General features: G+C 41.2%; 2 protein-coding genes across 2 annotated transcripts; one reads left to right on the top strand and one right to left on the bottom strand.

Annotated features, from left to right (window-relative positions):
* The first annotated feature begins 2183 nt into the window (after nucleotides 1-2183).
* On the top strand, nucleotides 2184-5827 carry LOC119884267. Its single transcript, XM_038694722.1, has 2 exons — nucleotides 2184-3369; nucleotides 4351-5827. Exons 1-2 carry the CDS (start codon nucleotides 2381-2383, stop codon nucleotides 4586-4588), a joined length of 1227 nt encoding a protein of 408 aa, XP_038550650.1. The 5' UTR covers nucleotides 2184-2380; the 3' UTR covers nucleotides 4589-5827.
* Nucleotides 4830-15590, bottom strand: LOC119884269 (mitogen-activated protein kinase 9-like). The gene is made up of 6 exons (XM_038694723.1): nucleotides 15496-15590; nucleotides 14050-14232; nucleotides 13535-13659; nucleotides 13385-13448; nucleotides 7025-7096; nucleotides 4830-6845 (listed from the first exon to the last, which is right to left on the bottom strand). The coding sequence occupies exons 1-6, from the start codon at nucleotides 15539-15541 to the stop codon at nucleotides 6709-6711; spliced, it is 627 nt and encodes a 208-aa protein (XP_038550651.1). The 5' UTR covers nucleotides 15542-15590; the 3' UTR covers nucleotides 4830-6708.
* Nucleotides 15591-18372: the final 2782 nt, after the last annotated feature.

Below are 18372 nucleotides of genomic sequence, written 5' to 3'. Positions count from 1 at the left end.
GGTACTTTTTTTCGTATCACCTCACCTCCGTCGAGGTTCCAAGCGAGCTGAGGGATACTAAAATGTAACGTGAAAACACGTCAGACTGCTGATTGGTCAGAGAGAATCGTCACTATTCACTGTATCATCATTGTGTGTGCCAGAAAGAGGCCAGCAACAGAAAGTTTTATATTTTTCCGTTTTTCGTATGTAATTTCATCACTAAATCCACTTCGTAGAAGTTTTGAGGTGAAAAATCAGCTGTGTAGATTTCGAATATTGACAGTTTTACGAGAAGTGATGGCGGAACAAAGATGTGCTTGAATATTTTTGTAGTTCAGGAGCTCTGCAAGTGGCTGCAGGGGAAGCCTGTGCCAACCCGCGGGACCAGCCGTCCGCTCACAGAGCCCTCTACTCCCGCCGTCACACAGACCGCTGCAGCAACAACGGCAGAGGAAAACACAGCTTGAAGGTTTTCATACCGCTTATCTGTCTTTACATTCTGAGGAATGTTGAAACGTTTTAACTTAAAAAAGAGAAAGCTGTGTGGATCGCTGGAGTGTGTGTCGCATTGAACATTACGTCGCGGCAGTTGTGTGTGGCGTCGCTATGACGACAAGCTACGTACTATCTCTGGTACTACCTGCAATGTAAAACGGAGCAGGGCTGAGTAGAGTCGAGTCTATCGATTTGCGCTATGGTAGCATTTTTCAGCGAGGCAGCATAGATCGTCAGAACACCGGCAACAGTTCAATGTTGTCCTAAAAGACGATACAACTCCGACTCAGTTTGGACCTGGAAATTCACAATCACAACCTGTAAGTATGCTTTATTGGTTGTGAATTATATTTAAAATAAACACGGCAATGTAACTTCACAGACTGTACAAGTGCAGAGTTGTTGTAAACGTTGGCTAACACAGCTAAAGTTATAGCTATAATGCTAATGTTACACCTGATGTGAAAGCTACTGAGCAAACATTCAAATTGTTTGGCCAATTTTTATGTAAAATTGAGTTGAAACAGTAGTAGTAGTTTTTGTAGTGGTTTATGGTAAGATGTGGAACAATGATGTGGACTTGTGAGTAACTTATACCATCTGCTAGGTTAAGGTCGCAGTCTGAAGCAGCTTTGATTTGGATCACACTACCTTGTTTCTTATGACCCGCCCTTCTCTGCTTCTAATTGGCTAGTAGTCCTTATCTGGGAACTGCGCATGTGCAACTCCCAACAAAGATTTTGTACAAGTAAGATGCATCAGGGAGCTGCTGCAATGTGCAGTATGAGAAAAATATGGTGTTTTTTGAAAATTAAACCATGTAAACCTGTTCTAAATAAGATTTTGAACCTGAAAATGAGCATAATACCACCTCTTTAAATGATTTCAAGGTACACCGCCCATTTAAAGCCCCTCCATGATGTTGCCTATAGCTCCATCTTGTGGTTTTAAGACACACTGACCACGACACTATTATGTGTGTCTGTGTGTGTGTGTTTCCTGTCATTTATCCAGTTATTGCTTTTCTCCCTTCTTCTCTCTCTCATGTGATGATTCCTCCTATCTTTGTGTCCTTCAGTTGTACTCCTCCAAAAAAACACAACACAAAAGCTTAAGTGAACATCAGGCACAGTTGTCCTCCCTACCGTATAGCGTGGGTTAAATCTGCAACCTCCATAATTTAACAACACCTGGCAACACAATATGCTTTGTCACCTCTTCTCCTGTCAATGACAGCAATTCACTGGTTTGGTCCTGGGCAGCTCTCAAATATGTGATAAATGTGCTGCAGCAGATTCCATGGGGTGAACTCTGTCTACAGAACAAGCGATTGGCTGTTAACACATCCTACAGTGTCAGTGTAGACTGAGTGCATTAAAACAGAGAAGGGAAATCAGTGACCCAGCTGAAGTAATAGGCCCATGGAAGCACTAAAAGTCAAAGGTAACCCCACAAGCAATGGATCCATTCTTTCCATTCGTTTTGGCAGATTTTACTGCTCAAATGTTGCATGCAGATTATGGGGTTCATTGTGTGTGCTCCACACCTTGTGCCCCTGGCCACTGTCTATTTCTGTGGTTGCGGTTACGTGTGACTGTCTTTAGGAATGAGCCAGACTATATTACACCCTGGTCCGTCCCTCAGAAGCTGTACTAAAGTAACAGCTGATGTCAGTCCTGCTTAAAGACATACACACACACACACACACCCACACTACAACCTGTCTACCACTAGGCAGCAGGGCACAGCAGAGAGCCAGCCAAAGGGGAGAAGGGCTCGTACGCCTTCCTCTTCCCACACTCACAAATCCACAATCCAAGACTAGAATCCCAAGTTGCAGCAGACATAGGAGGGGAGGGCAGTTATCTAAGCCTCTCAGCACCCCTGTGTGCCTGGTTGGATCATGGAGCTGCACTGTCTTCCTACTGAGACACCCACCACAGCCAGCTCCTGCTCCACGGACCCCCTATACGATAACTGCCCACCTTTTGCCCAGCGAGGGAGGGCCAGGGAAAAGGAAATGGAGAGTAGGGTTGTGTGCCCGGCTGTAACCAGACTCCCAGGGCCCTGCAGTAGCCCACTGCCTGGTCTGGCCCCAGCTGTGGCGGAGATTCCCACACTGGTCATTGGGGGAAGAGGGACTGGCGCCTGGCCAGATCACAGCTACTGCAGCTGGAGAGGAGTTCTGGGAAGACAGGGATGGGAAGCAGAGCTGGATCCAGGCATCAACAGAGCAAGAGGAGAACAGGGATATAGCTGGGGAGTTAAGGACAGAGCTCATCTGAATCAGGGCTTGACTCCATCACAGAGTGAGGAGCACAGGAGTGCTCTGTCTCTGTATGATAACCTCCCCGACGCTGTCACCCCTGACAGCCTCCAAGAGGTCTTTGACATGGACACAAGCCTCCAGGAGCACTTGCAGGAGCAGATGTACCCTGCATGGGCCCCAGTGCAGATCCAAGGGCTGATGGATGGTGAGGGACTGAGTGAAGACAAGAGCACCTGGTCCTCCTGTGAGATCATCCTCGCTGGAAGCAGTTCCAGTAACCAGGACAAGAATCCAGAGCAAGACAAGAAGCATGAACAGGAGCCAGAGCTGGACTCAGGATCCTTTGGATTTAAGCAGGGGGACCTGATGCTGCACCTCCAGCTCCCGATGTCACCTCCTCAACAAGATCTTCCGGCATGTTCCCCTCAGCTATCTCAAACGGTGTGCCAGGTTATGTGGCCCCCAGCTGAAGCCCATCACCCAGAGCAGCCACCCTGTTCTCCCAGGGTGCCCCCTCCTGTACCCCTGGCAGACCCCTCTGCCAGTGCCCTTCGCAGCCTCCTCACTAGCCTCCAACAGCAAATTGTCAGACAGAGGGAGGAGTACGAGGCACGGATAATCAGGTAATGCTACGTTTGTTTTGTCTTGCATTTCCATTTCAAACTACACCACGCACATAATCACTTTACAGAGATTAGGCACACTATGTAAAAGACAAATGAATTTGAATGTGCTTATACTCTAGGCTTCAGTATTACAGCCTCAGTCCACTGACTTGCCTATGAGAATTTTCCAGCTCTTGGTTTATTTCCATTGAAGGGTGACACAATGTTCCCGGGCCTCAGTTGACCCCAAGCTTCACCCTATATCCTGTTTAGTTCACAGTGCACTAACAGCTGTTATTAGATTTCTTTAAAGTGTCCCATGATATGCTATGTTAATGTACATTGGCCGAACTAAGATTAGTCCTAATTATCTGTTTAACCACTTCTGTTCATGTTTTCAGTCTACTGTGGAAATCTCAATGCATCACATATTCTATCTTAACTAGTTGGATGTACCAAGTACTGTTTGTGGTTTTTCCACTGACGTAAAAGACAAACTCACTGTGCTTCCTATTGGTAAATAGCCATTTGGCTTTAGTGGAAAAAAAGAAGCACAGCCTGTGTGGCTGACCTATAGAAACAGATCATGGCACAGGGAAGAGAGCTAATTTAAGGGGCCATGCTGCTGACCTAGACACAACACATACCTCATTCATTACTGATATAGATAGAGCAAGTCGCAGTCTAAGGTCACTGGAACTAGTTGGCGAGGATGAGAGGAAAATGACTTGACATAGAATGCAGGGAGGAGAGTGATTAATTGTACAGTTGAACCCAACTTTCTGAGCCACATGTTCTGCCATTTCTAATTATATCAGGCATCAAGAATCAAACCCGCTAAAACCAAACAATCAATGTACGTGTTCCAGATTGACCAAAAATTCCCTATACTGTCCTCTCCTCTCACCCCTGCTCATTGGTAGAAGAGAGTAACAGTTCTCAGCCTTTTGCATACACCCAGTCATTTTGATGTCCTTGCCCTTCTCCCTCTATGATCAGCCTAGAGCAAAGAAATGAAGACTTGCAGGTAGAGGTTGTTCGGTTGAAAACAAACCTCGCGCAGCAACGGCAGTGGTACCAGGCAGTCCAGGCTAAGATCATGGAGTCCGAAAGGGCCCGGGCTACCGCAGAACTACGCAATGCGACGCTGCAGAAGGAGATGGAGCAGTTCTTTGACACCTTTGGAGAGCTCAACAATGAGGCCAAGAAGACAGAATGTATCGTCAAGAGCTTTTGAGTACAGAAACTATGCTTGAGTTGTGTGTGATGATATGAACAGTGGGTGCAAAGCGAAGGACAAAAGGCACAAGACTGGCTCGTCTTTAAACTCTAGTTAGATTCATTTAGTATAGTAGTTTGTCACTATTCATGTAGAATATTTCCTTCCCTATAATTGGGAAAGGTTTACGTGATGTACAATTATTCCTCCATTAAGAATGTGAGAAATATACAAAACAACATCAATGAAAGAAAATTAATCACTGATGTCCACTTTATTAGTTACATAAGGGCAAAAGATGATGGCCAAGAGATTATATTGTGGTCATTGCAATTACACAGGACATCTCTGAAAATAAAAGGAGAAACAAACTGTGTGAGATGTAGAGTGCATATAATGGAGCTTTTGAAAAAACAAACAAAAAGGAAAACACAAGATGTTCTGAGCATTGTAAAGCTTAGTCCATATCAGATAAGATTTTAGGGAGAGAATTGGCCACTCCTCTGGTCATTTAAGGCATGACTGAAAGAATAAGGTCATGTTTATCGAAGGAAAACATAGCGTACAATATGGTGCTTCAAGTCCTCAGTGACTTCATAGTGTCATATTTCTGTATTTCCATCCCATTGTGCAATCAGTTCTGCAAAAAGCAGTTCCCCAGTCCATCGTTAAGTCTCCATCTTGAGTTTCAATGTCCAGGTTTTCATTCATGGCTCCACAGTCACGTCCTCATTTTAAACCACAACATGTTTAGGGGCCAACGTCCTCCATACACTCTGCCTTTGCAACCAGGCGGCTGCTGTCTTTAAGGACGACTCAAAGGAGATAATGAAAGACAGGAGCTGCACAGTACTTTTTGATGATAAAACACACACACACACACACACACACACACACAAAATACAACACTGCATCAAACAGGCTTTCAAAACCAAGAACATCAAGGTACTGTAAGAAATGGAACTGGACTGAATGGTTTTCTCTTTATAACAAGAACTACAGTTTCTTATTGGCATCTATAATGCCTTCATGCACATTAAACACTGTTATTTGTGTTTTACTGCCTTTACATAAGTTCTTAATGATGTCTGATTCATGATTAGACTTGCTACTGCTCTGGTACTAATGGAATGATTTAGAAAAGGAGCAGCCAATGCACGGATTTGTCAGTGAAATGACCAGAGGCGTCATTTACACCAGCCTCAATGTGATTGTGTGCAACATTTCGCAAGAACACAAAAATAAACACTACATGTATCTTTTTGTCTCTGTTCTTTTGATATACACAGTTAGTACCTCATGTGAAATGTGGGTGATTGCAATATATGGTTTTACAGATATGTCGAGCTTCTTAACAAAACAAGTGCACCTTGTCTATTAGCAGTGAAAGGCTCTACAGCCGCTATGAGTGTCGGATCATCACATCTTTACATACAGTACATTATATCAGGAAATAAAACTTTAATAATGCAGCCACCGTTTCTCCTAGCTGTCAGGAGGAAAAGCTCAAAATCCACATCACTCAAGCCAATGAAATAAAAAAAAACTGTGTAGAAAGCACCACTGTGGAGATCTGCAATACTGCGGGCTAGCTAATCGTCAGATGGACATCAGATGGTCGGTGCGATCGACTTATGATAAGCTTTTGTTAGTATTGGCGTAACATGCATGAGCGCAGCTGGCAGCTGTGGTCTATGTTCAGTGCTCTCAGTCTGCTCTAATTTGATGACAATAACCTCTCAACTTAATATCTGCTAAAAAAATAAAACTATTAAAATACAGGCATACAGAACAAAAAAACAATCCCTCACTTAGTCCCTGTTAACCTGAAAATCAATATGGATGCATAAGTCATATATACTTGAAGATGAAGATAAACAATATCCACGAAGAAGAAAAGGACAAACCTTTGACCCAAACAAATGGATAGCTTTGATCTCTAGGTAACACAAAGTCTGAAGATGAAGAGGATCAACAAGATCCACCACATCACACAGAAAAAAACAGTCTCACTGATGTTAAAGTGGAAAGAAGAGGATGAGGGAGTAAAGAGAAGAAAGATGATGGCTGATTGATATTTGGATATTGTAAATGGGAGCTGAGGCAGGCAGGCAGAAACATGTGGCCACGGACTGTGTTCACTGACTCTCGTCCAGCGGTCCCGTCAGTGTGTCAATGCTGCTGCTGTCTGTGTCCGAGGCCAAGGTTTGCTCTGTGGACATGGATGAGATGTCGTTGGCTGATGAGGACTGAGAGGCGGAGCCTGACACCACATCTGAAATGTGACACAAATAATGGAGATAACCAGGAGATACAGTATTTAGATAATATTTATAGTTCAATAACCAGGAAACCAGACGTGAGCTCAAGCTAGTTATGCTGTGACATCACTCCTTCCAGCAATTTGGTGCCCAAGGAGTCAGATAATGAATTGAGGTAGTGCATAATACAAACCTGAGCAGTCTTCTTTCATCAGTCCATTCTTGTTCCTCTCTTCCCAGTCAATCACCTCTTCATAAATGAGTTCTGTAAAAAAACAGAAAATATTTGGTGACAGTGTCTACTCAGAATATAGACTTAAAGGTACAGGAAATTGTTGCTAAATATATGTTAATTATCTTTGGCCCTGTCATCAGCTCTTGCATATGTCATCAATTGCTGTTAAAGAGTAATTTCAGTATTTTTAAACCTATTTTCACATATTTTGGGGTCACGACTAGCGAGTACAAAACGTACGATTCCTCCAGCTGGCTGCAGTGGCTACAACGTATTCCTTTGGGGCAACTGCGGCCATCAAAATTAGGTCCACAAAAAGTAATTATTTTTGCCACAGACAGGCTCAGCCTGTAATACAAGGTGTCTGAAAACATCACGGAAAGAATCCCTACGAGTGACACCCGGTGACACCCTTTGTTCGTTGCTGCCGGCTGAAGCCATGTACTGCACGGATTCCAAAACTTTTTGTACCTCTTTGTACATCGTTTCGACAGAAATATGTGGGGAAAAAAAGTTGAAAATACAGAAATGGCCCTTTAATTGGTCTTTTTGTCTGCTCCTAAATGTAAATTTTACAACCTTTTTTTCCTGGTTTAGACATTTTTTATACAGTATATTGTTTGGGCGCTGACTTTTAAAACAATTTGACAGTGTTTTGTCACTTGGAAAAAGGCTGAACAATGCATGGACTATTACAGATGAAAGACATTTGGCTGATTTTTCACAATAAAACTTGCAGGAAGTTTTTTCCAAGTGAAAAGGAAAAGATACTACTCTTACTTATTTTTCCTAAGTGGATAAGCAATGGCAGAGACGTATATCTGCTTTCTACACATATTTTACTGTTATCGGGGTAAAAATGTAACCCTGAACAGCTTGTTGCATTGTTAACTTTTTTCTCTCATTCAGTCACTCTGCTGCTAATGCACACAAAGACTGAAGTACAGGGTACAGAGAGAGTACAGAGAGTACAGTTTGTTTGTCTTCAGGAGAGTTGTTGAATTGATTTGATGCATAAACAAGTCTACTCCTCAGGTGCACTCACGTGCGGTGTGTGTTCAGCACACAAACTATTCAGGATTGTGGGATTCCTTTGATACTTTCACACTGCCTGCCATGTTTTTGTATTGCCATAGCAATCAACACCAAAAAGCTCTGCTGAATTGGGACCTTTGTTGGTTTAATTTGCATACCGTCCTGGAATTTGGTCAAAATAAACCAACTGTGACTTTTCGCTGTAACTTCAGATGCTTTGCACAGCACATCACATGCACAGTATATTTACAGTCGCAGGAAAACATATGTGAACCCTTTGGGATTACCTGGATTTCTGCATAAATTGATCATAAAATGTCAAAACAACAGACAAACTAACTCCACACAAACAATTATATCTTTTAATGTTTTTACTGAACACACCGTGGAAACAGTCACAGTGCAGGGTGGAAAAAGTATGTGAACCCTTGGATTTAATAACTGGTTGACCCTCCTTGGTATCAATAATCTCAACCAAACGTTTGCTGTAGTTGCAGATCAGACCCAGGGCTCAACAATTATGGTGGCCCAATGGCCCGGGGCCCAACAGGGCCAGTGCAAAAATATTAGTATTTAATTAAAATAAATATTGAAACTCAACATCCTGCAGTTGTTTTGCAGCTCCTGGCGCGCACCGTTGTCCAATCCACAGTTGTAGTTACATTACCAGTGGTTGTCAAAAATGTTATTTCTCTCATCTCAATCAAGGGCAACCTCTGGGTCTGAAAGTGAAAACATGCAAACAGAACTTAAAACTGCATACTCTGTAACGGACAGCAGGGGGTTGCAAAAAGAAGTCTGGGCTGGTATTTATCAAGCTTCTCAAAGTGCCATTTTAGTCTTAAGTGCTGAGAATTCATGAAATTTACTCCTACTTTTAAACTTAGGAATAAAAGCAAGTTAACAAATTTCTCAAAGCTAAGAATCACTCTTAAGGTGCGTTCCCACTGAAAGCGAATTTAATATTCGCCTCGCTTTACTCACGCGAGTTTGACCGCTGGACATTTTGAGTGTTCACACACACACACGTGTTTTAAGCACAGCCCGCGAATACTACAGCTATATGAACAGAAAGTAAACGCTTGGCTGTGATTTAATTGCAATAAACGGATCAAACTTATGCCGAAATAACTACAATATTATGCCGTTTTGTTAGACATATGAATTCATACTTTGTCAGGTCTGTCAGCAAGACGACAACTTTCAAAATACGTGTTTTCTGAATGGAGTTCGGTTCGATCAGGGCTATGCTATGCTAACCTATTCACAGTAAAGTACAACGACAGCTGGAATAAAGTTACAGACACACATGTTCTAAACTCACCAGGTAGTTCAACTTCCTCGCCTTCTTTTCTCCAAGTAATGTCCGGTTTTTAGATAAAAATGAAGTAGTAGTGCCATTCGACGCAACAGTGGAACCGGATGTGCACGGAAGCTAGCTGCCGACAAGCGCGAGTTTAGATAAATCAAGTTGTAATTCCAAAAACTAAAGTAAATCATTACACTGCTCGCCTTGTCCTCTCCAAACAACGCTCCGAAGCCGCCCGTGACGTTTGGACAATTTCACCGCTGATAGGCTTTCGCAACATCGCGTCAAGCGAATTTTTCGCCAAGTTGAAAAATTTTAACTTGTGCGAACCAGCAAATTGCGCGACAAACACCTCATACGCGCCGTCCGGAGCGAATTTGCGTCTTTGCATTTATTTTATTATTATATATATACAGTGGGTACGAAAAGTATTCAGACCCCTTTAAATTTTTCACTCTTTGTTTCATTGCTGCCATTTTCCAAAAATCAAAAAAGTTCATTTTATTTCTCAGTAATGTACACTCAGCACCCCATCTTGACAGAAAAAACAGAAATGTAGAAATTTTTGCAAATTTATTAAAAAAGAAAAACTGAAATATCACATGGTCATAAGTATTCAGACCCTTTGCCCGTGACACTCATATTTAACTCAGGTGCTTTTTACGGCGTGCCAAATAAAACGGCGTTTTTCGCGGCGTTTTTATACACAAAACACCGTTTTAAACGCCGTTTTGTTAGCAAACCATGCTACAAGAGTGACGTTTTTTGGCACTAATGGCTTGCCATACTGTGGAGACAGAGACACGCGGAGCGGAGAGGAAGAATTCTGACGACGCGCAGTTAATAAGACCACGCAGGCATAAACTTTCAAGTATATCCAGTTGCAGCCCGCAGACCTGATGGAAGTTGACGGAAGTTGAACATCCAAATATGGTTTGTGCCAGAAGACATGGCACACAAAACGTGATGACGTGTAAGGGATAATCTCGGCTCACGTACAGTATAGATCCTAATGTTAACTAGTGATCGGAAAAGTCACTCTTTTGAAAGACTCGAGTCACCAAATCTCGTTGATTAAAATTAACTAATCTTTTTTTGTCATTTCGTTCATTTTAACTAGGCTGGTTATTGTGGCGCTGCAGCCCTCTAGTGTATGGAGGACCGATCCTGACACATTCAGAAATAAATACAGAAATAAATAAATGCTCAATAAATAAATAAATAAGCATCCGATTAAATACACAAAAAAATAAAGTAAATAAATAAATGTAGGTATTAATTAAATTATACAAGGAGACATAAATGTATATATCTATTTTAATTACCTTATTTATTTATATATTATTATTATTATATATATTATTTATAATCTTCAATTTCATTTATTAATTTCTTCTTTTTTAAATGTATTTATTTAATTTTAATAATTTTGTCTGTTTTGTCCCCCCCCCCGCGACCCTGTATGCAGGATAAGCGGTTGACGATGGATGGATGGATGGATGGACATCTCTAAAGTGCTCATTCATACAATAGCCTAACACCTATCCATGACAAAAATCTATATATTAACATCTAGGGAACAGGGAATATATTAAGGTAATAAGCTTGACACACTAGATGAATAAAAATAAAACACACTCTTATGAAAATTTAATAACAATAATCTCAAACACTGCAGGTTGTTCACCAGTGAGGAGCGGTGAAACAACAGCACGGCTCTGTCGATAAATAAAAAGTAAAAGTTAAGTTGCGTTCTCTGGCGGACCGGTGTTTCGGTTTAACGAGTGGCCCTGTTAACTGGTGACCGTCAGCCGAATACGTCTGTGGTTGTCGTAGATACGACAGCTGTTGAAAACAGGAAAAGAATACGTAGCTGTCCCCGCGAATGCCTCTTTCTGTAATTGTTCATTAAAAAGATAAAACATACCTGATTGGAGTTGTGTGTGTGTGTGTAAACATGTTACTTTGTCACGCTTTGAATGTTGCTTGTTGTTACGGAAAATGTTGAAAACAGAAAGAGGGCAAGTTGCTCTTCCTGTGAATATCTAACATGATCTCTAATAAATGTTATAAATAAACAGATTTGTCTTTAGAGTCTGTGTCAGTAAACAAGTGTCACGTAGAAAAACGATTAGGGCTCTGAAGTGGAGCGGACCCAGAACAACTCTCATCAGCTGTTGACTGTAAACACAAGCAGGACTAAAGTTGTGTTGAAACTATAACTTAGCACAACATAACTGCGCTGTAATAACGTTATGCTTTATTAAATGTCACAAAATTATCAAAATAGATATTAGATGTCAGTCCAGTGACTGTTACCTGACAAGACTTGCCTCTCATTCCCTGGTGCTGGCAGTAAGTCAGCCTGCTGAGTGAAAATGTGTTCAAACGTTTTCGGAGTTGACAAGTGCCGACCATGGTGCCGGCGGGTGTCAATATATAGCTGCAGAAACGTTAGCGGAGGCTGCACAGCAACACAGTGGAGGTTAGCCCTATCTGCTAGTGGCCAATGTGCGCCACTGTAGCGTTAACGTTAACCGGTTGACATGCATACAATCAATAACTTTAGGCACAGACCCTGTGATGGTTAGGGACAGAGTAATATACTTCGGGGGGCTGTCGGGAATACTTAGCCAGCTAGCTCCGGTTAGCTCCCCAGGTCCAGTCACACAGACGTCGTAACGCTATTCTATCAATAAATTCTCAGTAATGTTGTAAAGATTTAACCTAAATCAAGATACATCTGGCTTGTGATGTACAGAATATTCTTGGTTTGTGAAACTTCACAGCCAGCAATACAAGAGCGCATTTGAAGGATAAACTTTGTTTTATCTTTCATTTATTAATGTGTAGGCCTACATCATAATGTATTATCTTGAAAATTCTTTATTGTTAAATGTGTGTTGAACGTAAACTCCTCTTAGGAATTTCACCATTCAATGTGAATTTATCTGAGAATATTCTTAAAGAAGGAAATCTATTTAGTCCTTGGCGACATCGTCATCCAAAATCCTGTTTGCGGTGTCCTAAATCAGCACTAAGACTGACACTTAAGAGTTTGTCCTAGACTTCACTCAAATTAGGACTATGATGCTCCATAAGTAACTTTTAAGCACAGCTTTGAGCCAGTAATTTTTTTTACTCTTAAGTCAGTTCTTAGCAGTGTTCTTTTGAGTAATTCTGAGAAGCTTGATAAATACAGGCCCTGGTTCCATTAGAAATAAAATGTTGCTACATCTCAGCTGAATTATTACCCCAGTAAACACTTTCCTGATGAGTTTATGGTCTCAATCGCTACTTTCAAGTCTTCTTCAACACATCATGATGTTCATTTAGTAAATAATGGTCCTATAGAGGGGAAAATAGACGATAATGCAGCATATGCTTTTGGGCGGGACTACCTTGTCGCTACCATGGCAACCTGCCAATCAACATAGAGGCAACTTTTGTCTGCTGCCTTGTGTACATTTTTTATTAAATGGCTGTCAGCAGGAGAGAGAGCACATGTTCTAGTCTGTTAGTATGTTTTGTTTTAAAAGTAACAGGGCAGCTCTAACCAACACCTCCAATCTTGTGTTATTGACTGGACTTCAGGTTGGCAGACTTCTGACTCCAATTAGCTTTTGGAGTAGTCATAAGCCTAGAGGTTTACATACTTTTCCCACCCTGCACTGTGACTGTTTACTCAGTGTGTTCAATAAAAACATGAAAACATATAATTGTTTGCGTGGTATTAGTTTATGCAGACTGGGTTTGTCTATTATTGTGACTTAGATGAAAATCAGATCACATTTTATGAATGCAGAAATCCAGGTAATTCCAAAGGGTTGAAATACTTTTTCCCGTGACTGTGTATACTGACATGGAATATTAAAAATCTTTTTAGGGTTAGTTTCCTGTAACTTAAATGAAAATGTTAATGTGAAGTTAAGCTGCACTGCTGATGGATTTCCCTAGAGGGCAGTGCATCCTACCTTTCCACTGCTCGATGGAGTGCTCTCTCTCTTCCAGCTGCTTATCTGAAATCTGGGGAGGAGGCTGTGAAGCAAAGAGAAATACATCAGCATGGCACCACACAGCAGTAGCATTGATAAAGTGTACCACCACTGGAACAGTCTACTCACCGCATCGGCCTCTGCAGGGTCGTACCACACGTGAATGTACGGGTGATTGAGGGCTTCTTCTACGGAGATGCGGCTTTCAGGATCAATAACCAGCATTTTGGACAGCAAGTCCCGTGCTTGTCCCGCTGTTAAGGCAACAGAGGAAGGGCAGTGTTACTGTAAAAAAAGTCCTGTGGCACCACCTCATTTAAGTGCTCTTTATGAGAACTGATTACTTCCCCTCGTGTTGTAGGTTAACATCCCTGGAAAGGTCAAGATTTGGTCTCCTGTTTTGGTGATGTGATCTCTAACTCTAAATGCCACCGACTCTAAATGCTTCGGGAGACAAACTCCCTCTGATTTTGTTGAGAAATGTCTCATTACATCAATATGCTGCAAACAAATGTTGTTGACTAAAATCTATACATTAGGGCAGCATCCTTGGAAAGAGATTTAAAAACCATGAAATCTATGCTATAAAACATTAACTATCTTAATTAGTAAAGTCAGGTTCACTTAGTGTCTAAAATTCTTACTCTTCAGTTTGTCATGTTCTGAGTCAGAAGGAAAGGCCCAGTCCGGGAAAAGCTCGGCAAAGCTGACGCCAGGATACTGTGGTTTGTTCATTACGTAGTTCCTCACGGTTTCCATCAGTCGGTTCATAAACTCAAGACTGGGCGTGCCCAGAACCTCAATTACCTTATTCCATTGGTCAATGTCTGGACGACATGCTTGTTAGGGAAAACTCAGCTGCATTATGGGTATGTACATATGTCAGCAAATGAGAGGAACATTTGATAAGACACCAAATCAAGAGACTAATACAAAAAAATTATGCACTTTGCATAACATGAATAAATATCAATAAAAGGTTCAGTGCAGAACAGTGCAGAATGGCAAAACAAGAGTGTGTAGTCATGCTAGCAGATCTGTGAGGCTGAAGGCACAGCAGTGCTTTTGAGCTAAATACTAAAAGCCAGCATGCAACTAACATGCTCACAATGACATGGCTAACATGCTGATGTTAAGCAGCAGGTATATCTACCATGCACACCATGTTAGGTTATTGCATTAGCATGTTAACATTTGCTAATTAACACAAAACACAAGTATGGTTGAGGATGATGGGAATGTGTTGCAGTTATTTGGTCATAAACTGGACAAACCTGACGATGGTGCTCGACAAAAAGTCAGAGAATTATTCATCCTGACAGAAACATGCTTGATAGATTGATTTGATGGATAAACAAATATCCAAAGGATAACATGTTAAAGTGAAAACACTTATTTCCAACATGGTCCCAAGAAGTTCGAAGACTAATGTGTGCACAAACTTTCACACATGAGCTGGGAACCATAGGTGCTGGTACAAATATTGTGCCGATCTATCTAGTTGATGCTGAGATGTTGCAGTCTGGACCAAAGTAGTAGACTGACAGACAGACCAGACAGACCAGACAGACCTTTGCCATTTGGCACTAGCATGGCTAAAAATACACATATGCACATCCAGCGGGGCAGCCGATTTACAACTGCAGTAAAAGGCTATTACTTCCCACGATGAAAAGCAATCTATCCTAGAATCGCACTCCCAACCTGCATCCATTCTCAGCTACTCAGGTGTAAATGGTCAGTGTCACCGAAAGGAGCTGGTGAGTGAGGTGCACAAAACCATTAGAAATAGAGAAACAGCCAATATAAATGCAAATGATCTGACTTGCTTCAATTTCATTCCCTCTATCAATTAAAGGGATTAAAGTTATCTGAAACTCCACAAATTCATTACCACTGAAGAGGGCAGGGAACACAGGGTAAATTGTAAATTGGGGTGTGCTGGAACTCTTGATTGGTCTTTTTCAACAGGTTATGCTTAGTGGGTATAACAGGGAAACACTTTGAGATAAATGGGAGGCTTGATGGAGGGTGAAAGATGGAAGAAATGGGATGAGTGGCACGGAGACGGTGAGAGCGGTAAAGGATACGGTCGGTGCCCTGGAAGATGACGCTGCCCTTTACCATCTCACCCATGATACATCCCACTGACCAGATGTCCACTGGGAACAGAGAACGCACAAGAAAGCACAATATATTAAATAATGAACACATAACATCAACCACATAATATAATGCCCACTAATATACATACAGTGACATATGGAGGCTGCACAGATGAACAACATGCTCCATGGTGTAAATGAACATCAACATTGAAATGCAGAACACCAGCTCTCGTTATTTTGGTCCATCCTCTAGCTGTGCTACGGCCTGACGCTTTCATCATATTCATCTTCAGGCTGCCTTTCTTTTCTCTCCCTGGCTTGGGAACCAGATGCAGCCTTTCAGGCCTTTTTCCTCGCCTCTGCAGCTCTGCTTATCAGTTTACACAGCTGTTGCTCTCTCCCACACTTTCCCTGATGAGTGTGCGCTTCTCTCTCTCTCTCTCTCGTTCTCTGGGTGGACCGTTTGCGTTAGAGCGTGAATATGTAGCAAACAGCCATGAGCTCCTCTCTTCCTTCTCTTTTAGTTTCACTGAAGCCGAGAGGTCTCAGTGCTCTGTTAACGTCTTCAGATCATATAGACCACTTTATGTAATATCTATAAACACAATAAATCATAGATTTAAACTTGGACAGGTTACACTATTCATTGTGACTGGTCTAACAGGCTAGTTATACTCTTGACTGGTCGAAAAGACTTTCCAGTTGGGGCAGGCCACATAAAAGTATTTTGACTACTTCCTGTTTGTAATCCTGTTTCATGTTTCACGCATCACCTTGTAGCTAAGCTATTTTAGAAAAGATATGAACAACTTCACTGTGTTTTTTAGCAGGGACTTCATCAATGGGCTTATTGTAGTCTTGCACGGTTCTCTGTAGAGTCCGCTCTTGGCAGTGACATAATTGTGTAAACGTATAAATCAAACCACTGTGTCTAATCCTTTTTTCTCACTGGGATATGTTCTAATGTACTAAATAAACTATTCCTAATTTAATAAAAAAACATTTATGTCTCTGGAGAAAGAGAAAACAACTGAAACAGAGACAAACAAGGAAGGATACAGTCCATTCCAGGAAAGAGGATTTTGTGAGAGATCATTTCAGCCATTATGCAGCCAAGCGACCACAGGTCCACTGCAGTGGAGTGGTAGTTGGTAAGGACATTCATTGTCATCGTCAACAATAAATAAACCAAAATTAAGCAATAAGCAGGGTCCAAGCACATAGTTTGGCATGCATTAAACAGCTTTTAAAGAGTCACAGTGTGTGAACATAGATCACAACAGACAGTAGAGAGAAACAGGAGGATGCCACAACAAGGTTCCCGAGCTGGATTTGAACCTGTGAACACCGTAAACACATTTGTTTGGACAATAATCCCCTTGAGATGAACCATCTCATTATCAAGGGAGTGCTTAACACAAATATACAGAGAATGCATTACATACAGAAAAACAACTTGTATACACTCACAGACATAAGCTCTCCAGGCCTAGCCACTCCTGAATCTGAACACCAATGACGTGTATTTTGCTTAACCAACAGGTTATACTCTTGGACTTCAAAGCAGCACTTTACCAATTACATGGTTTGACATAAGCAATGGCCCGGCACCATTAAAAAAGTCTGTCAGGCACTTGATTGGTCAGTGTGGGCCAGTGACAGTTTTTCAGTGAAGTCAGCTGTAGTTCAACGGACGAGAGACTGATCCTTTCTGTTTGTGAGTTCCCTTGACGTCAGGATCAAGTGTTCCCACAATGCTGCTTTCTCTTATTCATTAAAATGATCTAATCTAATAGTTTTATACAGCTAGAGCACCACTTTGAAGCTGGTCCACAGCTAAACTAAACACTAGACCTAACGTTACCAATCTAATTAGTGTAGCTACTCAGCTGAACTAAACTCACTTGTAAACTTACTAACTGAATTAATTTGAAAGTTAGCGGTTATATATTTAGTAATAGATTCTTTCAATAAATTCTAGAAGATTAATTGTTTTCTATAGCCTATAAGGAATACAGTTGTACCGGCAGGGATACAGTACTGCACAGAAGCCGTTGACTTGGTTACTACCCATAGAGCACTGGTGTTTACTCGCAGAGCACTTTTCTACCTGTCTGTTACATAAGGAGCACAGTGCGGGCCCCACAAATCCAATCCCCATCTGAAAAGGCCTTTACAAGGCTTGAAATAATTTTTAAAAAATGTCTACTTAAATCTTTAAAATATTATAAGAAGTCTGAACGAATCATTACAATGTATATACGATTAATTAAGTAACAGTATTATGGAAAAGTGTTTTTTTTCTCTTTTTTCTTCAGACCAGTAAACTGTGATCTACAGTCCCAGAGGGCCAGTGGGGAAGAATGTTGTTGACTTGGCACTGAATTAGCTGTAAAACTTTGACTGATTGTGCAGCTGATCAGTATGTCATAGTGAGTTTGAAAAAGGGTGCCATCGTTGGGACATTATATGCCTTTACTACCAACTAAACGTCTGTGATCAATACAGTCATGTTGTAAGATATTTTCGTTAAGTTTGATCCCACATTGGTGACATGTTGTATTTTGTATTATTATGCCAACCATTATTGTCACCGTGTCCTCAATTGTGGATGAACTATTTTACAATATTTCTCCAGAATCAGTGAATCAATAAACTGATTATGCATTTAAAAAAAAGTCCAGAGAGACAGACTCCATAATTGAGCACTATTTGAACTGAATCAAAATTTCTTCACATTTTTCAAAATGTGACACAAAAATAGCCTAGATGAGATTGAAAGCATATATTGAAATTTCTAGGACATTTTGGTGATTGAAAATATTTTGAAGTTCTGATTGCTGTATTACAAAATGTTGA

This window comes from Micropterus salmoides, unplaced genomic scaffold (assembly GCF_014851395.1).
Source record: "Micropterus salmoides isolate LMB-PRFRI ecotype aquatic unplaced genomic scaffold, ASM1485139v1 Ms_hic_scaffold_3324, whole genome shotgun sequence".
In the NCBI taxonomy this organism is placed as follows: domain Eukaryota; kingdom Metazoa; phylum Chordata; class Actinopteri; order Centrarchiformes; family Centrarchidae; genus Micropterus; species Micropterus salmoides.
Note: the sequence above shows the minus strand (reverse complement) of the source record. Positions and strands in the feature narration are given on the sequence as shown.